The sequence below is a fragment of the Gordionus sp. m RMFG-2023 genome, chromosome 2 (assembly GCF_954871325.1).
Source record: "Gordionus sp. m RMFG-2023 chromosome 2, tfGorSpeb1-WG-v2, whole genome shotgun sequence".
Taxonomy (NCBI): domain Eukaryota; kingdom Metazoa; phylum Nematomorpha; class Gordioida; order Chordodea; family Parachordodidae; genus Gordionus; species Gordionus sp. m RMFG-2023.
In genome coordinates, this window is record NC_088776.1 from 36,220,110 (window position 1) to 36,246,823 (window position 26,714).

At 26.8% G+C, this 26,714-nt stretch overlaps 3 protein-coding genes across 3 annotated transcripts in view; all 3 read right to left on the reverse strand.

The window, feature by feature from the left end:
• Positions 1-4,151: 4,151 nt before the first annotated feature.
• Positions 4,152-5,795, reverse strand: LOC135924296 (putative uncharacterized protein DDB_G0282499). The gene is made up of 2 exons (XM_065459351.1): positions 5,260-5,795; positions 4,152-5,148 (listed from the first exon to the last, which is right to left on the reverse strand). Exons 1-2 carry the CDS (start codon positions 5,793-5,795, stop codon positions 4,152-4,154), a joined length of 1,533 nt encoding a protein of 510 aa, XP_065315423.1.
• Positions 5,796-17,673: 11,878 nt separating this feature from the next.
• LOC135923981 (ubiquitin-like FUBI-ribosomal protein eS30 fusion protein) lies at positions 17,674-18,453 on the reverse strand. The gene is made up of 3 exons (XM_065459019.1): positions 18,321-18,453; positions 18,118-18,262; positions 17,674-18,010 (listed from the first exon to the last, which is right to left on the reverse strand). The coding sequence occupies exons 1-3, from the start codon at positions 18,393-18,395 to the stop codon at positions 17,826-17,828; spliced, it is 405 nt and encodes a 134-aa protein (XP_065315091.1). The 5' UTR covers positions 18,396-18,453; the 3' UTR covers positions 17,674-17,825.
• A 426-nt stretch (positions 18,454-18,879) lies between these two features.
• LOC135925105 (uncharacterized) overlaps positions 18,880-26,714 on the reverse strand; it is a 62,497-nt gene continuing 54,662 nt past the window's right edge. Inside the window, exon 10 of the mRNA XM_065460291.1 lies at positions 18,880-18,971. Within this exon, the coding sequence (XP_065316363.1) occupies positions 18,931-18,971 (41 nt within the window). The 3' untranslated portion in view covers positions 18,880-18,930. The remainder of the gene's footprint in view (positions 18,972-26,714) is intronic.

Sequence of the window (26,714 nt, forward strand, 5' to 3'; positions counted from 1 at the left end):
TGTTAATATATTGTATGTGTAATTTAGTTTCAATTAAGGTTGATATGTTGTTAAGGGATCTATTGAGGGTGAGTTAATGTTGTTTATTTTGAAGTAATTAACCATTTTTATGAAATAGGGTGTAATGTGGATACACATATGATATATTTAATTATGAATGATAATTTAAAGGAATTGAAGTATGATGAAGTCAGAATAATATCTATAATGTTATAGGTGGATAGTTATTTTGATTTAGTACCTGCATTTGATATATATATAAATTGGGTATGGATTTATATGATATATTAGATGATGTGTAAGATTTTTTTTTTCAAATTATGAAATCTTTATATTTAATATATATATATATTTTTTTTTAAATTATAAAATTTTATAAAAAGTTTTATTTGCAATTATTATTATTTTTATGGTATGCAATGATGTGAAGGGAAAATATTTTTACAGATAAGGTCGGCCATGTTGATGGGTATGCCTTGAGGTGGAAATATTGTTTAGTTTGCATACTGGAGAAAGTTTTTTTTGTGTAATTTTTTTTTATACAAATTTATACTGCATATTACATTTTTTTTATCTTTGTAATAATTTTATAGCACATCACATTTTACTATTTATTTTATGAACATTTTTTTTAAAGAAAAGACTCAAATTATTTTATATTGTGAAGGTATATTAAAAATTCTTTACATATATATCATATAGCCCATTATATTCTCAATTTTTGTTACTTTGCATTCTACATTTCTGTGAATTTGTGCTAATTGTGATGGCAGGGTTAGATAGAAATGGTATATTTTTACTAAGATACTGAGTAATTCCTAGATGAAAAGTATTTTATTGTCTACGTATTATATATTATTCCTCCTTATAAAATATTAAATTTATACATATCCCTGGTAATTTTGTTAAATCTTTGTTCGGCAAATTTTCGCAATTATTTTTAATACCTAAAAATGGATTTTTTCTATCTATTTTGTAGTTTTTTTCACATGACCGAAGGAAAATTACATGTGTTGAAATTACATTATAAACCATTTGTTCACATTACAGTATTATATTGCAAAATAACATGAGAATGTGCATAAAAGTAAAAAACGTGTTTATTTATATTTAAGTTTATTATTACTATCTATTCCATTTCATACATCGTTTATATACATTTTTATAAATCTAAATTAGAATACAAACGAAAAACAAAAAAGTAAAAATATTATAAAATATAAAAAGTAAGGTTACGCCGAAAGTTATAAAAATAAGGTTACGCCGTACATATTAATAAAGTTATTACAAAAAATAATAAAAAATTAGATTACAAAAAAATAATAATTAGAATAACTCAACATTCTCCCTCTTCTGATAATTTCATCGGAGATGTAATAGAGAGTTTGTTGTCCAAGTGGTTTATCGTTTTGGTAATCAAGTTGTATCACAAATCATCATAACGTTGGCTTGTCCCAATCGTTGGTTTGTTTATATCGCAAGCTTGATATCCTTATCGTAATTTGTCTCCATTAATCATAGCTTGTTTGATAGTACTCAGTTGTTATTATTATCATAGATAAGTTGCGAATAATGAGAAATAATAGTTCATCATATTGGATATAAGAATAAATGAAGAATGATAAATCAATAAGATTGTTATATAATATTTTAAGCGTTTTAATTCTTTGCGTTTTAATATAAGCGTTTTAATATTTAATTTACTTTATGCAATTTAATATTTATTTTATATCTTAAGTTATATAGTCTTTTAAATAAACAGGTTTTTTTTTATTCGCACAGGTCTAGAAATAGGTGTTATTTTGTTATTATCAATAATTTTTACATTTTTGTCCACACTTCCCTCCTTAAAAGAATCCTTAGAGTCATAGTTAACAATTGTGTTAAAACAGTTTCTAATTCTTATTTGATATAAATGTCTCCTCAAAATACCTTTCTTTGTCTTAATTTGGAACATCATGTCACTTTCTTTATGTGTGATCATACCTTTGCACCATTTATCATCACCTTGTACTTTGTACCAAACAAAATCTCCTACGTTAAAGGTTCTATTACGTGGTAAAGTAAAGTTTATTTTATTCCCCTTCTCCTCCAACGGTTTTAATAAGTCCCATTTAATTCGAATATCTCGATTAAACATTTTCTGAGATGGTGTAACTCCTGTAGTATCATTACGCGTATTTCTGTAATTAAATAAAAATTTGCCAAGTGCGATATCTAGGTCAACCATAATATTCCTTTTCATATGTGTTTTGAACGTTCTCACCATGCGTTCTACCTGGCCATTGGATTGCTGGTGATACACAGATGTGAGCACATGTTTGATACCGAAATTGTTGCAAAATTTTTCAAAATCGTTACTATAGTTTCAGGTATTCTATATAGCGAAATAGTTTTAAAGATTTCTTTTAAAGTAACATCAGTCGTAATATTTTTAACAGGAATAATAATTGGAAATTTGCTGTAGGCATCGACTATTATCAATCAATTTTTTGTGAAAAACGGACCCGCATAATCTATGTGTATCCTTTCAAACGGTTTGGTTGCCGAAGCCCATGGTTTTTGTATCTTTATAGGATTATCATGATATATGTTACAATCGTCACAACTTTTCACTTCCATTACTATGTCATTATTTATACCAGGCCACCACATGTAATCTTTGGCTAAGGATTTGATTTTTCCTGCTCCCAAGTGACCTTCATGTAATGAATGTAGTATATTTTTTCTCATAGAAGACGGAATTATGATTTTATTGCTTTTGTAAAGACAATCCTTAATTATACTTAATTCCAATTCAATGTTTTTATAAATATTATTCACAATAGGCCTGTTGTTATTAATATCACTTATGACTTGTCTTAATTCTATATCTTTCAAAGTTTCATCACGAATTTGATCAAAGTTAATAGGTAAATCCTCATATTCATTTATTATGGTTACATTTTCAATAGTTTCATCACGACATTCTTGTGGTAATCTCGAGAGACAATCAGGAACAACATTATATTTACCGGCTTTATACTTTATATTAAAATCATATCCTCCAAATGTAATATTCCACTTTTGGAGTCTTAACGACATGGTGCTATTATCCTTAAGACCCTTGGTAAAGATGTGAACTAGAAGTTTATGGTCAGTAATAATGGTAAATTTTGTGCCGATTAAGTATTCCTGGAACCTTCTTATAGCGAACATAATGGCGAGAGCCTCATGCTCAATATTGGTATAGTTCATTTCAGATTTTAATAAAGTTCTCGACGCGAAAGCTATAGGTTTTTCTTTACCATCTTTTTCAATATGAAATAGTACAGCTCCTAAACCACATTTTGATGTGTCAGTGGCTATCCCTATAGGTAATTCAGGGTTAAAATATGTCAAAGCAGGTGGAAGACTAATTAACTTCTTAATGTCATTAAAACTTTTAGAGTGTTCAAGGTTCCAAGCCCCTTTTTCTTTGTTGACAATCTTGTAAAGAGGATCGGCAATTTCCGCAAAATTGTTCAAAAATTTTCTATAGTAGACAGCCATTCCCAGAAATGTTGATAATTCAGCAGCTGATTTTGGTTCTGGCATATTAATTATTGCTTCAATTTTGTCGTGATTAGCATGAATCCCCTTAGCGTCAATATCATGACCCAGGAACCTCACTTTGTTTTTAAAGAACACACTTTTATTGAAGTTAGGTATTAGCCCAAACGATGATATTCTATCAAACACTTTTTTTATGTTGTTAAGGTGGGCTTCATCGTTTTTTCCAGTTATAAGTAAATCATCAATATAAAATTTGACGTCATCCATATCACCGAAGATTTGATCCATGATCTGTTGAAAAATTGCAGATGAGGTCTTAAGCCCAAAAGGTAGTCTAGTAAATTGGTAATATCCCTTATGCGTAGATATGGTTAAAATATTTCTGCAACTTTTATCAATTGGTATCTGTAAGAAAGAATTTTTAAAGTCAATCTTCGTTCTTTCCTTCTGAAAGTTTAGCAATTAGATCATTGATTCGTGGTAGAGGGTATCTAAAATCTTCTAGAGCTGGGTTTACAGTGTCCTTAAAATCAGCACAAAGCCTAATGCTCCCATCATCTTTGTAGACAGCGGTAACAGGACTTGCCCATCGGACATCATTCGCCGGCTCAATTATTTTATCTTGTATCCATTTTTTTAAGTTCATTACTAACAAGATCAATTTTTGAATAAGGGATACGTCTAGGCGGTATAATTTTAGGTTGGGCATCACTTCTTAAATGTAACTTGACACTTGCTTTGTTGATTGGCCCATTAGTTAATTTCGATTCACACTCTTTAATCAATTTTTTTATTTCATCTTCATAATTAGTGTTAATATTTGCTATAAATTTATTTAAAATATTTTTGAAAGCATTGATCCATGTACGTCCCAACAAGGCATTTTTACTTGATTCGACGATTACCGCTTGTAAATATTTTGAGATACCTTCATAAGTTACTTTAACTTGGGTGTTGCCGATGATTTTGATTAAATTCCCGTCATAAGCGGTGAGTTGTAGCTCGGATTTCTTAAGATCTCTAATACCAAGTTTTTTAGCAAGACCATGAGGTATAATAGTGTGTTTGGAACCAGTGTCAATCTGCATACAAGTAACAATATCGTTCACTTTTAAAGTAGTCATAAATGCGTTATCTTTGTCATTAATCACGTCACCAGATAAATTGTTGACATTAAAATTATCATCTTTGTTCTTTGTAGAGTCAACTTTCTCTTCAATAATTTCTTCAATATTCATGTTGTAATCATTGTTGTATTGTATTTGCTTTCTATTATTTTCGTCGCCACCTCTATAATTATTTGAGTTGTTGTTATATTGTATTTGCTTTCTCTGATTATTATCATTACCTCTATAATTATTTGAGTTGTTGTTATATTGTATTTGCTTTCTCTGATAATTATCATTACCTCTATAATTATTTGAATTGTTATAATAAGATTGGTAATTGTTACGATTTCCGTCACCGTATTGGATTTGTTTTCTTTGATTATTATCATACCATGTATTATTTCTACCATAATTCGATTGATGATTATTATTATAGCGATAATTGTTGTAGTTATAATTATTATAATTATCGTGGTATCGCGAATTATTATTACCATAATTGTATCTAAAATTATTATTGTAATTCCCATTTCTATATCTATTATCATAATTATTTCTAAAATTATTTCTAAAATTATTATCATTTCTACTGCAAAAATTTTTATCTTTATCGGACTTTTTATCATTATTTATATAACTTATATCATTATCCTCAGACTTAATATTACTAGAGTCCAGTTTCACCCCTAATTCAACCATCTGATTTAACGTCAAGTCAAAGTTTTTGGAGAATTTGTATATAATCTTATCATTTAAAGTAGAAGTGCGTAGTTTTTCTTTTAATCTACTATCGTCCAAAAATTTACATTTTTTATGAAGTTTCCATACTCTAATGTTCCACAGCATAAAACTCTCTGATGAGTTTTGTTGAAGAAAATTAAATTTATTAATTAAAGTATTTAAATCTAGCGCTGGTAAAAGGTAAGTTAATTTTTTAATCACAATTTTAAGATCTAAAATATCGGTATCAGAACAAATTGCCTTAATGTCGTCAAAAACTTCGTCTGATAAATTATTAAGCAAAGTATTTATTTTAATAGTGTCCGATAATGTACTGGTCGAAAAATAATTTAATATTCTGTCTAAATAAATTTCGGTAAGAGGACCCACTAACTTAGGGATCTTCTGTAAAAACTCTTGTTTTATTTCCATGTTTAATTAATAAGACACATATATAAGCAATTATCACATTTATTATTTTATCAATTCAAATTTTAATATAACTATTCATGTTTTGATAAATATACAGACTAATTCAATGAAACCATTATCGCTATAAATATAATGTTTCCCATTAAGTAATTCAAAACAACAAATCACGTCTCTTATATTCATGAATTCAAACAACACGTCCTCCGTACCATTTATTCTAGAAAAATTAACGTCACAATTGAAAGTTATGTCGAAAAGGATGTCATAGATTGAAATATGGTGGGGAATATTAATGATCTTGAACGAGAACATAATGTAAAAAAATGAATTTACTTTTCAATCTTCGTCTATATATAGGGAGAAAAAAAAATTTTATTATTATTTTTTTTAAAAAAAGAAAAACATTATTTTATCCATCTGGTGAGAATTTTTTTCCTATAATGGACCCGGAGCACCATGCAAAATAACATGAAAATGTGCATAAAAGTAAAAAACGTGTTTATTTATATTTAACTTTATTATTACTATCTATTCCATTTCATACATCGTTTATATACATTTTTATAAATCTAAATTAGAATACAAACGAAAAACAAAAAAGTAAAAATATTATAAAATATAAAAAGTAAGGTTACGCCGAAAGTTATAAAAATAAGGTTACGCCGTACATATAATAAAGTTATTACAAAAAATAATAAAAAATTAGATTACAAAAAAATAAGAATTAGAATAACTCAACATATATGTAAAATCAATATTTCCTAATTACCATTAATCATACCCAAATGATGTATATTTTAGATCCTATTTCTCAAATGTCTTAAAATGAATGAATTATTATGTTTTGCGGATATTACATTGTCCATATTAAGGTTCCATAGATTATAAATGCAGATACCCCAATGTACATGTCATTATTGATAATATGTGTTTTCGCGCTTATATATTGAAATGTATCGGAGATATTATATTATAAATCATTATAAGGGAAGTCGATTCGATAAATTCCCTGAACGTCAAGGTGTCCCGATACAATTCAAAGAGGTGATTTGATACAATTTAAAGAGGTGATTCGATACAATTCAAAGAGGTGATTCGATACAATTCAAAGAGGTGATTCGATACAACACCACCACAGAGAGAGGGACGCTGGGCTTGTGAAAGGTGGGCGTGTTGTAGCTGTTGAAAAAAAGAAGAAATTAATTTAATTTAATACATCAAATGTCAGTTATTTTCTGACAGGGGATTTTAGTTTTCCTGGTGGATGGAGGGAAAACGGGATCATCACATGGGTTGTTGTTAAAAAAGAGTCCTTTGTTTTCCTATTTGGAGTGAAGATATTGGATTAATTGGAGAAGATGTCAGCTGGGAAGAACAAAGAATGGAGAAGATTCAACTATTTTTATAAATATGAAATCTTCTGATAAATATAATTATGAATAAATATGGATCTTCGTTAAAAACTTGACTAGATTTTAGGCTAAGTCGACTCGACTTAGCCCATTAACAACACTAGTATAAGACCGTATTATGCATCATCCTAAAAAATATTTTGAAAATATTATGATTTGACCGAATGCGGAGCTCAAAACCGACCACTTATTAAATATTCGATCGACTAAATTTGGTAGTAATATTAATAGGAAAATGTTCATTTTTGGTTTATTTATCAATAAATACGTGTAAAACATTATCCAAAAAAATAATAACCTAGATACATATATTTGTCGTCTTCTAGTATATCAATAGCTTTGGCTACTGGTTGCATAATCTAATATTTTTAATTGTAAATTATTTATAAGACATTAATTTAAATTTACACTGCAATATTCTTTAATAAAATCACGATCTTGTGATGTAAATCTACACAATTCTAATTCATCACATAATAAATCGAAATCCAAAGGCATTTTATTTATAAGTGATAATATTTTAGATAAAGATGTATAAAAAGAACCCCATCTTGTTACAATTGAATATGGCAGCTGAGAATGTATTCTCTTTTTAATTAACTCAGCTGATGGTCCAGATTTGTTTTGTGTATTCCACAAACGTTGACATTTTGATATAGCAATCTTATACTGCAATTTTTATGTAAATAATGGAAAGTATTAGAAAATTTATTTCTTATTTTAGAATTTATTAGGCAAAAATGAATATGTAAAATTTAGAAAAAAATATATTACTTATTCAGAGTATAAATATTGCCAGAAACTTGAAGGAAAATAATATGAAATATTTGGTACTAAATTTGTAAAGAAATATAATATTAAAAAATAGGTTTATTTATTACTTGAATTTGATTACAAAATTCAAGGTTTCTAATTCCAAACTGTCACTTTTACACAATTTAAAAAAAAATAATTTAATTTTAAAATTAATTTATCGCATAATATTAAAAATAAAAATAAAATGAATTATTTGAATATATTATTTAGATTTATACATACATATTTTTAAAAGTAACTAGTTACTTTTAGCAGTTATATTGGTAAAAATATAACTCGTTACAGTTACTAGTTACAATTTTTAAAATATAACTAGTTACCTTAACAACACTATTTTTGTTAACCTCTTTAAGAATTATTTATTTGGTTAGGCCTACAAATTTTTCCTTATTAGTCATGGAATTTTGTCGATGTAGGTTGCCAAGAATTATATCGCCCTGTGTGATTTTTAAAAACTATTATCAATTGAGGTTAACCTTTTTTTATCACTTGTAATTCTTTAGACAAAAAATTTTTTATCTACGCAATCGAAAATATTTAATATTGTAATAAATGGATAAATATTTTATATTTGTATTGTTTTACTTTTATTATTTGTATGCTTAATAAATGACAAAAGATGATATTGAGTAATTGTTCTGAGTTTGCAAATTTCAATTAAAAAAGTTATATTAATATAAAACCCGGCTGAAGGCCAGCAATATAGGGAGTATGGAGGGCGAGTTGACCCACCTGAGATTATAAAGACTAGTGGTGCCTCTGCTGTAATCTAGACCTCAATGTTTGATATTTTGATGATGCCGCATTATAGGGTCATCGGTGAAATAATTAAAGTTATAGATTTTATTATTTTAATATTTAACAACCAAATTCATCCTTAAATTATAAAAATAAAATGCGAAATACACTCAAATACAAATTTTTCTTCCCCAATTATTGATCTTTTTACTCTTCTTGAGTCACCAATGGGTAGATCTACAAATATTCAAACATTTTTATAACACAATCCTATTACTCTTTATTATAATATATTCTCCAGTATTTATCTTCCCACCAGACGTTTTATTATATCAAATAAATATTTAATATTCACAAATGCAATTCTACTTCAGATCATCTGGAGCCTATTTATTTTTATCTATACTTGTAATGTATGAACAATTTTAATCGAAATTGGAGAATATAGTTAACCTATAATATCACCAAAATAGCTGATTACAAAACATTACCAGAAACAAAAATCAAATTCTCAAATTAATTAAATTTTTTGTGGACATCATGTTAAACAATGTTCTGTTATCTGCTAACACATCCTTTAGCGCCATTTATCCACTCTCTTATTTAAAAAAGGATTAAGATGCTGAAGTGCTCCTTCGATTATCTACTAATGAGCTAACCTTCGTTTATTGGCAATAAATAAATCAGGCCACGAATAGCTAGAAGCTTATATAAGCATGTTAAATGAATATTTAAACAAATAAGGAATCGATAACAATATATACAAAAAATATGCTTTGAAATATTACGTTACAATTTTAAATTATATAAAGATTCATGACTTTTTTTAAACCACTTTTTTTCTTTTCTTTTTTTTGGCTATTTTCTAAATTTAAAAAAAAATTACCCAAAAGTTATACGAAATGCACAACTATCGTGAGTGTTAAAAGATAAACATGTCCCGAATCATCCATTAATTTTAAAAATGTTTGATATGAATGATTTACTATCTATATTTGAAGATAGTACAAATGTAGAAAAAAGCACTATTATTTATATTATATATATTAATTCTAGAGATTATTATATTTAAAAATATTTGCTAGTAGGCCATTCCATGTCAAATCGATCAAAAAAGACACTTTTTCGGCCGACCCCTTTTAAAATTGTTAAAAATTTCTGGAATTATTTAGATAGGTAAAAAGATGAGCAAGCCGTTTATTTTAGCTCTCTAGCACACTTGGTTCTTGAGATATAGGGGCTCAAAGGTACAAAAAAGAGCCACATTGGAATCTGTAAAATTTTTAAAATGCTTATATCTCAAAAACTATTTATAGTAAAAAAAATTATAATATAACATTTTGTAGGTAAAGAAATTCTCTAATGGGCTAACAAAGAATAATAAATATTGGCGCCATTATAGACTTTTAACATCCGGTTTACCTAAATTGCTTTACCTGTATTTTTAAGCAAAATAGTGAGTTTGTTTTCGAATTTTTTTTTTGCTTTTTATTTAGACACCTTTTATAAATATATATACGATGTCAAAACCTTGGCGACGCTATCGACTTTTTCATAATATACATTTTTACCAAAAATTGAAGAAAAAAGTAGATGGTGCTAATGGTTGAAAAATATTATTCTTAAGGAAAATAAAAATATTGATACGTTTATAAGAATTGTGATAAAATTTTCCAGTTCTGCCCCCCACCTCCACTCACACTATCATTAAAATGTTTTACATTTTTACATCTCTACTTTGCTACTATAGCGAGCGAATGACTTATTAGCTCGATAATATATAACAGCTGCAGTAAAAATATTAGCATATATTCGATTATATTTTACAAAATAAATTGTTTAAAACGATCTCTCTTTCTGAGAAATAATTTTAACCTGTCCGTTCAGATTAATTTTATCGTCTGTCTACCAATAACAATCTGGATTTGGAGAGTGCAAAAACATGTATTCTAGGTGCAGATCAATTAAAATTTTATTCTATATCACAGATGGACGTACCAAATATTAAAATGTTGCAACCCATTTAATCTACAGAGACATGCTTATTATCGCGAGAATCTAAGAAAGATTCTACCCTGGATGACCCAAAAAAATTTACCATTCAATTTAGATATGTTAATATGCTCTTCATGGCGATAAAAATTATCAAACATTCCTTATACTTCAAATGACAATTTAGATATTGATTCTCCCCTTCATTTAATTAATCAAGAGGCTATTGATAACATTAATATAACCCTACAATCAAATGGGGAATCTCTCATTAAAAGAAAACGCTTATGTGAAAAGAAATATTCGAAGAAAAAAATATCTAGAGTAAAAAAAAGTTTTAACGACTGAAATTATACCATTCTCTTTCTTCATCAAATGATGAAAAATTCGATGAAATTGTAGATACCTTAAAAATTAAAAAAATTATATGAAAGATATTTATTATTGGAAATTTGTTACATTATTAAGTGTCTAATGGGCATATGCCCTCTCTGCTCCTCAGTTAATTAGTATATTTAATAGAAAATCAAAATTTTTTAATATAAAAAGTGAAAATATCTGGTTATTGATAAGTTAGCAGCAAAATTTTAACCATAATCCGTAATTTCATAAAGCGCTATCTATTTTTTTTGTCAATTTTTGGAGTCGATAGCGTCGCCAAGGTTTTGATATTGTATATATATTTACCAAAGGTGTCTAAATAAAAAACAATAAAAAAAATTCGAAAACAAACTCACTATTTTGCTTAAAAATACAGGTAAAGCAATTTAGGCAAACCAGATATTAAAAGCCTATAATGGCGCCAATATTTATTATTCTTTGTTAGCCCATTAGAGAATTTTTTTACCTACTAAATGATATATTATGATATTTTTTACTATAAATAGTTTTTGAGATATAAGCATTTTAAAAATTTTACAGATTCCAAAGTGGCTCTTTTTTGTACCTTTGAGCCCCTATATCTCGAGAACCAGGTGTGCTAGCGAACTAAAATAAACGGCTTTCTCACTCTTTTACCTATCTAAATAATTCCAGAAATTTTTAACAATTTTAAAAGAGGTCGGTCGAATCGTGATCGATTTGACGTGGAATGGCCCAGTATTCATTCTTTTCATCAGATAGTAAATCATATTTTAATAAAAAATTATCTATAGCAAGAGTATCAGGAGAGAGATGTTTTGGCATTATGAGTGACAAATTTAGACACTTCTTATATAAATCCTCAAAAACTAATATTACCAATACTATACAAGGTTAACGCTTATTACACAATATTATAAATGATATTGAGGGCAATCAAATACCAATTAATTATAAAGAATACCCTATTCCAAATTTTACCTAATCTCAGTTCCAGTGATGGACGGAAAGCTCTAATGATATTAGAAAAACATTTTTATAATAAATCTTAAATAAAATTACAAAATATTAAATAATAATTTTTATAATAAAAACATACAAAATTGTATAAAAAATTATGTATATGGAGCTAAAACTTCAGAAAATTTTTATTCGCGAAAAATTTATAGCAAAGACAATATCGCAAACTCATTATAGCGGATTTATTTCCGCGAATAACCGCTAGGGCGAATACATCTTAGCAAAACCTTTAACACGAACTCGTTTTAGCGAAACATTTATCGCGAACCCTTTATAGTGAATTTTAAATTATAGTCTTATTTGAAGAAATAAAAAAGATTAAATTAAATGCATAATTTGATTTTTTTGCATAAAAAATATTGATTTTTTAATTACATTTGGTTCAAAGGGTGGTGGTGAAAAACAATATAAATATCGGATCGGTATCAGTATCGCATCAGTTTTGGAGCAATATCGGATCGGATCGGTGAAAATATGTGGATCGGCACAGCCATAAATATAAGCAATTAAATTATACTACAGTATTGAGCTGGAAACCAACATTAAAAACCCAAAATTAACAAAATATTGGTGTTGGTTCAAAGTATTATATTGAGTTTTTTATATCTTCTATTTCTTGTTTTAGTATTGCTATTGGTTTGACTCAGTGACGAAGCGTCAAGTTTACTACTAGGGAAGCAATCAAAAATAATTTTTAATTTTTATATTTTAGTCAAACTCAAACCATAAAAACATTAAGATTTATAAATAGGTTCGTCTTTGTTTTTGAGTAAAATGATCAAGTACTGCATTATAAAAGTTATCGCTAGATTTTAAATTTTTTAATAATTTTTTTCAATCGAAATCAAAGATAGATTTGATAATCGATTTTGGCTCATTCTGTTTTCTGCAATTGATTGATTCTTTTTAAAGATGAAAAACTCCGTTCTGCACTTGCTATTGTTGAAGCCAAAGTTAAGATGAATTTGCATAATTTAGAAAACTCTTTAAAACTTTTCATCAAATCGGTGCATATTAAAAATTGGAGTATTTCATTAACATTCTTTTTCTTTCTAAATTCATCGTCCCGAAACACTACCTTTAATTCGGTTTCCAACTTGTGTAAGTCGAAAAATTGAGAATAAGTGTCGTTTAAATTTAATAAATATTTTGTTTCATACAAAGTGTTATTTAAAAACATATCGAAGAACTACAGCCAGTTGAGATTTATTATTGATATCTGTTGTTTCATCTAATATTATTGATATAAATTCCGTTTCTTCTAATTCATTTAAAATTTTTTGGTATAAGACATATGAAATGGAATTTATTAAATCATTTTGAATATCGCTTGATAGTCCAATAAAAAACTATACTATTTTCTAAGTGATATTTCAATAGTAAATTTTTTTCCGCCAGCATATTAATTCAATATAGAAAATTCATCATCACCACGGAATGCGAGCTCCTGAATTCCAAGAAAACGAATAGAGTTGATCAATATTTTCCTATTTGATTTGACTTTCGAATTATGCTGTTCAATTGATATTTTGCGCATCAAATCTATCATATTTTTAATATGATTTTGGCCAGATGTTTATAATTGAATCCTGCAAATGAGCGGTTGATTCTTCATTCCATTTAACTGCCTTTGAAAAATTACTCATAACCGAAAATCCTTTATCATTCCAAACATATTTTTCCTTTGGGAATAATAGGCATGACCAACAATATAGAGAATTAAAAAAGTCATATCCAGTGAGCCATTCATATTATTTATCGATACAAAAATTACGGATGCAAGTTTTGATTACTTTTTTAAGTTTTGTAAAATTGGTTTTAGTCTTCCTTTTTCAATAATCAATTTTTTCGCATCAAAATTTCTTGAGCTAAATGATAATGTTAATAAATTTTCAATAATACAATTACAATTATTAAACATTAAATTTTAAAAACGAAAAAATTTTTTATTTAAAAAAAGTAAGGAAAAAAATATTATATAAAAAAATTTCTTTCTCTTTTATTTATTTAAAAAAATAAGCATTTTTTTATTTGCTTCCCCAATGCTTATTTTTTAATAGTAAAATTATACAATGATTTTCTCTCTTTATTTATTAAAAAAAATAAGCAATATTAAATTTGCTTCCCTCTTGTATATTTTTTTAACGTAGTAAATATAATAGTAAATTTTTTAATGTAGTAAAAATAATAGTAAATTTTTTAACGTAGTAAAAATAATATTTCTTAATATAGTAAAAATAATATTAATCTTTTTAACGTTACAAAAATAATATTCATCTTTTTAACGTTATAAAAATTATATTAATTTTTTTAACGAAGTCAGTTTACTTTATTTAGCATAGTATATAGATTATATTAAGTTTATTTAAGAATTTTGTAAGAAAAATTTCAAGGGAAGCAATGCTTCCCTTGCTTCTATGGACGCTTCGTCACTGGTTTGACTATAATTGTTAATAAATTTAAAGAATAAAAAATAGTGATTTAAAAAAACTTTGTTTAAATAATAAATATATATGAAAGAGTGGCATAGCCAAGATTTATCCAATAACAAAATTTTAAAGAGAATTTCATTATAGATTTTATTTATTATTAAAATACTATATATAACATCCCATTATACCAGCTCTGTTGAGCACTAAGCGCTCTTGTTTGTCTGATCAAAATTTTGAAATCAATTGATGCTAAAAATAAATAAAAAATTGTTACATAAAGATGTAATCTTATAATATATTATGTCGAAAAAAAATAAATATTTTTGTATATATTTAATTTTTTTAAGTAACGAGTAGCCCGTTACTTTTTTGAAAAGTCGGTAAGGCGCGTTCCTTTTTTTAGTTGTAATGAGTAACGGTAACGCGTTTCGTTTACAGCATTACATTTATGTAATCAAGATTATATTTGATAATTTGTAACTTGCATCTTTTTTAAAACTATTTTACCAAGTGATTTTGTACTACTCTTTCTATTTAAGAATCCACAAACAATATCATAAAATAGATATTATATTTTATCATCATTTATAAAAAAACTTTTAAAATTAGCTTAGTGGGTAAATTTCTATTAAAAATGGCAGACTAAAATGATTCTACAATTATGATAAAAAAATGTTTTTTATAAAATTTATATATTTTTAATAAAAAACAATTGTTTTAAAATAAATAAAAGTTGAAAATAAAATTAAAATATTTTCACGGACGCCATACATGTCACAAAGCAATCAACATCATACTACAAACTTTCAAATAGGCTAACATACCACACACTCAAACCAGTAGGCTTCCTTAATAACAGTTCTAAAAAGCAATGGGGATGAAACTTTCGAATTAATCAAAAAAAAAAAAATGTAGAAACTGGAGATTCCAAAGAGCGGTTTTTTCAAAATCTATTTGATTAAAATGGTCATTTAAATGATTTTTTTAAAATTGTGATTTAAATAGTTTGTACACAATTTTACAAATTAAGCTCTAAATAATGGTGTTTTAAAATTATATTTTAAAGGGCTACACAATATTTTGGCTTTTCTAGCTTCAAACACTTTTCTTATTTTGCTCATAACTCACCTCCGGTTAATTTCTTTGATATTCCGTTTAAAGAATATGGAAAATCAATCAAGGCACTAAATATTCTGCTGTTTAGTAGAAATCAATTTCGAATTTTGGCATGGCAAAATATTTCTATTTTTAATAACTCATGAACGGTTAATTCCGCCGGTATCCAGTTTGAAGATGAATTACAGGGCTACTTAATAGTACGCCTACAAAATAACGAATCGAATAATAAAATCATTATTTGATTCAAAAAATTTCCTTAGGCTAAATAATTATATTTTTTTAAAATGACATTTTTAAAGTTTCTAAAATTAATTGTAATTAGTGTATCAAAATTTACAGAAAATAACAAACAAAATAAAATCAATGATTTCATAATGTTAACCAAATAATTGGGGTCAAAAGCAACGAATTTTATTCTTTTTTATACATTATTCTTATTTCTTCAATCTAATATTCTAAAAATGCACAATTATCTCATTTTATAAACATCAAAATATAATTAGATGTGAATTTAACAATAATTAGTTCAAGCATTAAGTTTTTCTAATGGTTTCTTCCTTCATAGACATTCTATTCTTCATTATCATACTTGTCCCTACTGAAAATAACAACTAAGATGAAACCAAAGATCCCTGAATAGAAATGTATTCCCATTTTCAAGAACAAGGGCTAATGATCTACATACAATCTCCACCATTCTAATGGGCTCTTACTAAAGCAATTCTTAATTCATTAAGATATTCAACCTCACATATTGATGGGATATTTTGTTTATTTTATCCAAGACTAAGCTATTGTTATATAACAGATTTAACTTTGTATTCATTATAAATTTCTAAATTTTTCTAATAAAGTTGTATAAGGTAGGTAATTGATCGAATAATTCCATTATAAATAATTTTGAATCAAATAATTGTGCTATTCATAAAATACCAATAGATTAAAAAATAATTCACTTAATTACTGGTGTCTGGTTTGAAGATCCATTTAAATATTGACATAAATTTCAAAATTTGATTCTCAAGTTGTTTCACCAACTTCACAGAGAAAACATATTTTATTAAATAGGTTAGATGTAACTTTAAATTTTACCAAGATATATAAAAGATTGACATCAATGTATAAAATTAGCCACATTTAAATTTAAAACATATTTTGGCAAAGATAGGAAAAGAAATGTCAGTGAAAGTATAATGTTGATATAAAGGATGGTCAGATAATAATTAAATTACTATAAATATATTTGACTGTCAAATATATTTGTTATAAACAATTGATTTGTCCTTAAAAAGAAGATAAATTAAAACATATTTCCATAAATAATACTAACCTCTAAGAGAAAGATGGAGGATTCTATAAATGTTTGATTTTGACAGGCCAAACAATTTTAAATTAAAAAAATAAAATTTTTTAAAATAATGAATTTTGCAAACCTTAATTGGTATGCCCATACTTAATATACAATAAAACAAGTTATAAAATAAATGGAGCACATAACTGAGATTACAAGGGATATTTCTAGTAGTGCAAATCTCAATATAAAATAGAAATGAAAGGGTGGATATTGTAGTGAAAAAGAAACAGTGGATGGATAGCATGAAACCAGGGGATCTTTTATTGGTTAAACAAAAACTGACTCCCTCAAGGTAAGTTAATTGAAATAAAATGGCAGGACATTGCCATCATCAGTTTTCATAATCATAGGGCACCGATATAAAACACTAACACATTACCAACTACCACCAATGGCACGCACAGAAAGTGAGGTCATAACTGCAGCCCATCACTATGTAATTCACCAAGCAACTAGTAATTATGTAGTGGATGTGTCATTATTTTTATGACAAAATCTGAAATAAATACTTTACCATAGATATTATAATAATTGGAAGATTTCATATATTCTTTATCAAATCTTTCTCAGTGAAGTTGCATGAATAATTATTATTCAATTTACTTTTAAAATAATTTACAAGGATTTATTTTTATATAAAGTGCCTGGTGTCATTTAGCATTGTTAATTAGCTAAGTTAGGCAAACCATTTAGAAAGTTAATTATAAAATTTAACTAACAACTAATTTGATATAAAAATAAAACTATTAAACATAACCCTTTATAACATTTTATTTTTAATAAGAATTTAAGAATTTGAATTTGGTCCTTTCTTCTTCATTCTACCATCTGCAACAACATTGACAAAACGTCTATTATATTGAATTCTTCTTTTAGCTCTTCCAGTTTTAGCCTTTTTCTTCTCTTGTTTTTCTACTTTTGGAGTTTGGCCTTTTACTTTACCAGCTCGTGCTAATGAACCATGAACTTTCCCTAAATATAATAATTTATTAATTGGTACAATTCGCAATTCAGATGATTAGTAAAATCAGTATAATCATACGAACGAGACATTCTCATCATAATTTTTAGAAAGTTACCTCCAAGGATTTTGATGGAAAAATCTAATGTAGAATTATCACTCATATTATAATTTTCAAGTGATAAATTATCATATAAGGGTTTCCCATGATAAGATAGTATTTGAGAAGAAATTTCCACTCCTTGTGATTCAAATATTTTTTCCTATTATTATTATTTATATATAAAAAAATAAAGACAAATGTTATTAATATTAATTTACTTTTATTGCTTTAACATTATCATCTTTCTGAGCTTTCAGTGTAAACAGCTTATTTCCGCGTATGTAAAGCTGCATTTTACGTTTTAAATATGTAAGATGTTAAATGAGAATTCAAATAAACAAAACTTCCAAAATAAAAATTTAGTTTTAATTTTCATAATTATATACATATAAAAATTAAATACATTGTAATTTTATTATTACCCAAATTTATATAATATTTAATACTATAAATATAACCTCCTAATTCAAAAAAATATTCCGATATCAAATATATTAATTAATTTTTTTTAAATATTAAAGTTTTCTAAAAATAGATGAATATTAAGAGTTTATTTTATTTAATTTAGAATAAATCAAAGTTACGAATTTAATTTTAAAATTTTACATCTATCATAAAACTGAAAAATCAGGCTTATATAACAATTTTCATATTATATAATAATTTATATAAAAAAATCAATCTACACAATTTATAAAAAAAAATCAATTTATATAAACATAAAAAAAACAATTTAAAGGTTAGTATTAATCGGTCATATCAACATTCCACCCTTTAAAAAAATGATCTCCACTCAGGTTTTTCTTGCATGTGAATCTTATCTTGTAGTCAACGTTTCTTGATAGTTTTATTGTCATCATTAACTTTTGCTATTGAAAGTTTATTTAAAAGAAAAATATATTTTATATATACATATATTTATAGTCTTTATTTCATTATATAATTATCGAATTTTTTGGGCAAAATTATATTCCTGCTAGATCTTTAACTAACAAGACTCTGTTCTTGTACTCCTAAATTTGGATCATCATTTCTTACAGTAAAATTTATTGCATTTGTTTTCACATGTGTCGTTTCATCAAGAGGTGCGCTACTCGTAAACCTTTTTTTTTAATTTGGTCTAAATGTCTTCTAATAATTTTGTCTCCTGTTTCAACTTCAAATGTTAAATTCCCATTTTTACGTTTTATCGTGCCTTTGTCCCACATATTACCCTTGAAGGTTTTATACCATACTTTGTCATCATTCATGATGTTTCTATTTGACGATAAATTGCGATTAAATTCGTTTACTTTATCTTCTTGCGGTTTTATTAAATCCCATGTGGTTATTATGGTTCTGTTGAACATCACTTCGCTTGGTGTCTTGTTGTGTCTCGTTTGGTGTGTTGCGATAATTAAATAAAAACTTTTCTAAAGATATATCTAAGACTATTTTCTTATTACTTTCCATATTCCTTTTCATGCATTTTCATTGATCTTATCATTCGCTCACACTGACCATTGGACTGTTGGTGGTAAGGCGCGGTGAAAATGTGATCAATTCCATGATCACTACAAAATTTTTTAAACAAGCTACTTGTAAAATTCGTACTATTATCGCTGACTATCATATCGGGGATACCAAACAAACTGATTATTTTTAATAATTCTTTAATTGTAGACTCAGTAGTTATATCTCTCATTCTTCTAATGATAGGGAATTTGATAAATGCGACAACACACACCAAGAAATTGCTACCTTCAAACTGTGCAAAGTCGATGTGCACGCGTTCGAACACTTTTACAGCTGTTTCCCATGGATTTTGTACATTATGAGGATTGTCCGCATATTTATTACACGTATCACAGTTTCTCACCTCCTGATCTATTTCAGCGCTTAGACCTGGCCACCACAATTAATCTCTCGCCAACAATTTCGTTTTCCCAGCACCAAGATGCCCTTTGTGTAATTCCTGTAATATCTCCTTTCTCATATTTTTTGGTATAATGCTCCTATTCTCTTTAAAAAGACAATCTTTAATTAAGCTCAGTTCCATTTCCATATTTTTATATATTTTATTCTTTATCTGTTCATTATACTTTATATTGTTAATTACCTCCATTAATTCGATATCAATACTAGTTTCTTGAACTATTCTTTTAAAATTTATTGGTAAATCCCAAAATTTGTCATCAATTTTTTTATCATCTATCTCTTGTATCATTTCTTCTGTGTTCATTTGGGGTAATCTTGACAAACAATCCGATACTACATTTCGTTTCCCGGGTCTATGAATTATCGTAAAGTCATAGGCTCCCATAGCCAAACTCCATTTTTGAAGTCGCACTGATATGGATGAGTTATCCTTAAGTCCCTTCGTAAATATATAAACGAGTGGCTTGTGATCTGTGATTATTGTAAATCTCGTACCAATTAAATATTCTTGAAACTTTTTTACCGCTTATATAACAGATAAAGCTTCCCTCTCTATATTAGTGTAATTAAACTCTGATTTCAATAAAGCTCTTGACGCGAAAGCAATGGGTTTCTCTTTACCATCACCTTCAATATGAATAAGACTGCGCCTAGACGTTTCTTTGAAGCATCAGTTGCAATGCCTATTGGTAGATCCGGATTATAAAAATTTAACGTAGGCGGAGAATTATCAGATTTTATAGGTCGTCGAAGCTTTCTTGATGTGTATTATCCCAAAACCATTTGTCTTTATTAACCATTTCGTATAAAGGATCAGCTATGTCCGCAAAATTACATAAAAATTTTCGATAATAGCTCGCCATCCCCAAAAAAGTTGTCAATTCATCTTTTGTCTTCGTTTCCGCCATGTTAGAAATAGCTTTTATCTTATCATCGTTGGGATGTATACCATGTTTGTCTATATCATGTCCCAAAAAGAAAAGCGTATTTTATCATGCAGGAATAAACTTTTGTTGAAATTAGGGGTTAATCCATACTTGATGATCTTTTCGAATACTTTTTTAATGTTCTCCAAATGTATCTCATCGTTATCACCTGTAATTAACAAGTCGTCAATGAAAAATATAACATCTTTTAAATCTCTGAAAATGTTATCCATAGTTTGTTGGAATATTGCCTACGAAGTTTTTAAACCAAACGGCAGTCTCTTAAACCTATAATAAACCTTAAGTGTCGATATCGTAAGAAAATCTCTTGATTCCTTGTGTATGGGTATTTGGAGAAATGCGTTTTTAAAATCTATCTTGGTAAAATTTTTACCTTTAGATAATTTAGCGATTAAATCATTTATACGTGGTATAGGGTACTTGAAATCTTGTAAAGCAGGGTTAATAGTATTTTTGAAGTCGGCACAGAGCCTAAGTGAGCCATCGCTCTTATAAACGGGAGTGAGAGGACTAGCCCATCTAACATCTTCAACAGGTTCAATAATATTATCGTTTATCCACTTTTGAAGTTTTTTTGTTATCAAATCAACTCTAGAATATGGTATACGCCTTGGCGGTATGATTTTCGGTGTGGCATCGTGTTTTAAACGTAATTTGACATAGCTGCGTAGCATTGGTTTTTTGTTAAGTTTAAAATTGCATTGCTCGATTAATTCTTGTATAGTATTATCATAATCATCCTCGACCATATTCAAAAATTTATCTAGTATATTCCCAAAAACTGTTATCCAGGTCCTTCCTAACAGTGCAATCTTATCACTCTGGACTACATAAGTAGTTAAGATTTGACTTTTGTCCTCGAATTTTGCCTTGACTTTGGTAGTTCCTAATACATTTATTGTGTTTCCATCATATCCAGTTAATTTAATATCTGATTTATTTAAGATTTTTACTCCAATCTTTTTCGCGATATGAATCGGTAGAATACTATACCTCAAGCCGGTATCAATCTGCATCAAAATAGGCATGTCGTTCAAATATACTGTGACCTTATAAGCATCGTTAGCTGTGTAATTATTATCGGTATCCATATTGTTTATGTCTAAATTGTATAAATTATATTTTTTCTTTCTAGTTTGTCATTATCATCTTCTTTTATTTCTTCTATATTTACAGTGTTTACTTTATTTGTATATCGTGAATGATTATTGTCGTTGTTATGATATTTACAATTGCATACTTGATTTCTTCCTTGATTTCCAATATAATGATTATCGTTATATCTTTGACTAAATCTTGAATCGTTATAATGTCTGTTTAAATCTATTATTATTATAGTTATTGTTATTATTACTAGCTCTATTATCAAATCTCGAAGGATTATTGTATGATACTGGATAGTTTGCTCTGACGTTGTTGTAATAATTCGCGTTATAATTCTGATATCTAGGGTTGTAATTATTTCCTTGATATCTGGGGTTATAATTATTTCGTAGATAAATATTTCTTTGAAAGTCATGGTTTCTTGTTGTCCATCGTTGTCTGTTATCGTAATTAGATTGTAAATTTTGTCGTTCGTCGTGGTCTCCATATCTCACCAATTGTTTATTTTCTTCTGTTTTCCTGCCTCTTTGCCTTTCTACATGCTTCACGGTTGTATCATCTTCTGTTTTTTCGTTTAAAGAAATATTTTCAACTTTAGCAATATCATCTCTTAAAGTAAGAACTTCTGCTAATGTAATGTTTTCTTTTAACGTAATTTTCTGCCTAATATTTTTGCTGATTGATGAAATTTTTACTTTTTCAATAACTCTACTATCACTTAGCAAACATTCATTTTTAAAATGCATAATCTACTTACACAATTGATGTAACTTTCGTTTTTACCTTGTACAGCTGCGTTAAATAATAATAAGTTAGAACTTGTAGATTTCCTTGGGTGTAATAACCTGAATTTTTCAATCAATATCGATGGATTGATGAAGTCGGTAGGTGAACATATCGATTTGAGCTTGATATATACCTCATCTGGTAGTCGTCTACTTGTAAATGAACCTGCTTTTTCGATGTCCGAGATCTGAGTGTCCTTGAAAATGTTTTCTAATCTACTCAAAAAAAGATCGCCATTGCCTGAGTATATTGGAAACTCAATATTTATATTAACATTATTATTGGGAATCTGTTTCATATTTATTTATTTATTTACGATTTCCTCGAATATGTAGCGGATCTGCCACCATAAAGTTTTCTAAAAATAGATGAATGTTACGAATTTAATTTAGAATAAATCATATTACGAATTTAATTTTATTTAATTTATTTTAAAATTTTACATCTATCATAAAACTAAAAAATCAGGCTTATATAACAATTTTAATTTTAATATTAATATAATAATTTATATAAAAAAATCAATCTACACAATTTATAAAAAAAATCAATTTATATAAACATAAAAAAACAATTTAAAGGTTAGCATTAATCGGTCATATCAACAAATATATTAATATTAAATTATTCATATTATAATATTTTGAGTAAAAAATAGGGGGCACGCTCCTTTTAGTTTTTTTATAATGGTATTTTAACATATTATTAATATTTATGTTGCGATAAGTTTTTTTTAGATATTAAATGTTATTAAATATTCTGTTACATTCATGGTGACGATTAACTATTTTGTTTGGAGATTCAAATTAAATTATTAAATATTTGTAGTATTCATACATTATAAATATTTGTGAAAACTATGAATAAATTTTTTGTATTTTTATTGTTGTATATGAGAAAATAATGTTTTATATATATTTTTAACTATGCAGATTTGATATACATATATAGTATATAATATTATTCTTTTTTTCAAAAAACATCAATATGATTTTTTCTTTTTGATACATAAAATAAAGTTGTAGTCTATTCGATCATTCATTTTATTAATTATTTAACTTTTGTTTAAATTTAAATTAATTCATTCAATCCTTTACTACGATTTTCAAAAATTTGTATCATGAAATAAACATTATTTTATATATAAAATATTTGTTGTTATTTTTGAACAGAGACTCTTAATATGATAGCACAAAATACGTGAACCACATTTTTTAAATTTGTTTCTCCTTCAAATCGAAAATCATAATTAAAAAATGTTATTATATTATACTACTATTTTTACCATTCTTTCGAGCAAATTGTCGTTTAAAACTAGCATATATTTAAAAAAAAATTATGCTAAACTTATAATTAGTGATTAAAAGTAAGCGGTATATCTACAAAATTATATTAAAAAATTGTAAATTAATCTATTTGCATAAAATAATCTGATAAAAATATATAACAAAATATTCGAAATAAATAAATTTTTTAAATAAAAAAATATATGTAATCTTATTTCTGATTAAAAATAAGTTGTGATTTCTATACTGAAGTAAGTTTAAAAGTTACTAATAAATTTTTAAGACCATCATTATGTCATCTTAAAAAAACTAAAAGGAAATATGTCATTGATATAAAAAATATTAATTTAAAAAAGTAAATAGCATGTGCTAATATTGACGAATTACTTTTTATAAATATTTTTAAAATGAATGATAAAAAATATAAATTAACTGTTAAATTGAAGGAATATATAAATCCATGCTTAGCAATGACGTTCAATAATTATAAAAACAAAGATAAAGATACTTATTAAATATTAATTATTTTAAGACTTTATCGATTACTTTATAATATGTTTTTATGCGACACTATTGATGCACAATAAGAATATTATTGAGAATTTTTTCAAATAATTTTATAGATATTCAGCTCACATTTTATAAGTTCTATGTTATGAATTATTTTTTAAAATAAATGCCCGTTTTAAATGTTTGTTTTCAAAAAACAATATAGGCATTTTTTTTTATTAATTTGAGCAAAATATAAAAAATATTATATGTATTTTGTATTCTCATAATAAGATTTTCTCTCTAATATGGAAATGTAAGACTAGTCGTATTTAAGAAAGATAAAAAAAATTATATATATTTTTATAAGCGTAGCAAGATCAGCGAAAAGACCACGTTGTTAATCAAACTGACCTTGGTTATATAATAAAATAAATTTAAGTCCTCTTATAATGATAATCCTACTTTTATATTTATAGACCTAAATAAACTGGAATCAATGATGCTGAGTAGATTGTTCATACCTTGCTGGATCTTCTTAAATCCGTTGAGTTTTCTGAAGAATTTTGGATTTATTTTGTTAGCGATGATGCTAGTGTCATGACTGAGAATAAATCTGGTGGCAACGCGACCTTGTACACAATATCCAACAATTATAGTCTGGCATTGTCTAAATAACCGTTTCGAATTAGCGGTGTCCGATGTTATGAAAATTGCTACTGCTGTTAATCACTTAAAGGCAGAGTATCTAACCAAAACTATATAATTTAATATTCATTAATGAATCTGAACCTCTTGTTAAAAAATTTTAAAAGAGCTAACCAAACCTTTTTAAGCCGGTTTAAACAGATTCATATAGGTATTTCTATAACTATATATTAAATAATGTAATTTAAAAAATTATATAATTTTTTTAATTTTTATCCAATCTCTTTAAGATGTTTATCTCTAGCATTATATCTTTTTAAAACTATTATCCATTATTTTATATGTTATTTATTTTTTATGTTACTGTTAATTTAATTATATAAATAAAAAAGTATCACAATTGTTTAAAAAAAAGTATATAAGTTTTTGTTTACAGTTGAAATTATTGTTTTTAAAAAATCATTTTTTTACGATTCAGAACTCGAGACAGAGTTTTAAAACTTTTTTCAAGTTAAACGGCTCAATGAGTCGCATGAGTTTGCTTCAAAGTCGGTTAGTCGGCTTCAGAGTCGGCTCGAATTTATTTTGAATCGGCTTGCTAATATTATATCCTTCACGAGGAAAATATTAAAATTTTAACCACTTTGGTTTGGGCATTTAAATATTTTTAAATTCGAAATTCTAGGATTTTTGTATACTATTATAAAAATATGACCATGCTATTATATCTACTCTCAAGAATAACATAATTTTCTGCTACTCTGGTTTGAACTTAATTTAAAATTTTGAAATAGTTCTGTTGTAGACATGCAAATCTATGTTGAAATGTTTTCAGGAGATTCATATTTTAGAAACTTATTTTTATTTACAGACGAATTGAATATTAAAAAAAATGATTATAAAATTTGAATAATTGGTTGATAAAAAAGTATATAAATGATTTATATAAAATTATTTTTCACAATTATTTTTGTAACAAGGTTTATCTTAATTGTTTTGTTTTTAACATTCATCATTTTTTTCAGTGGTGTATGATGTAGGTTTGGAAACAGAAGGTCCCAGGTTCAATCCTGGTAAGGAACTAAAAATTTTCGAGTTTTTCTTCGATGATGGATGTGTATATACATATGATATGATAAATTTCTGAGTTAAGAAATACCACTCCGGTGACCGACAGGCTTGGACAGCCGGGTGCTAGGATACTTGTCCAATAAACCAAACAAGACGGCCAGCAAAACTCGTGGGTCATTAAAGGATGATTACGATTTCGTGGCCAGTGCTAGGATAATAGGGACCTCGGCGGCCGTTCAAGCTCAATGTCTATCAAGATACAATGGACTTGATAAAATACTCCGGTGGGAGATCCATCAGGATTGATACTCCGGCGGGAGAAATGGAATCGATAAGAATACTCCGGTGGGATATCTGTCAATTT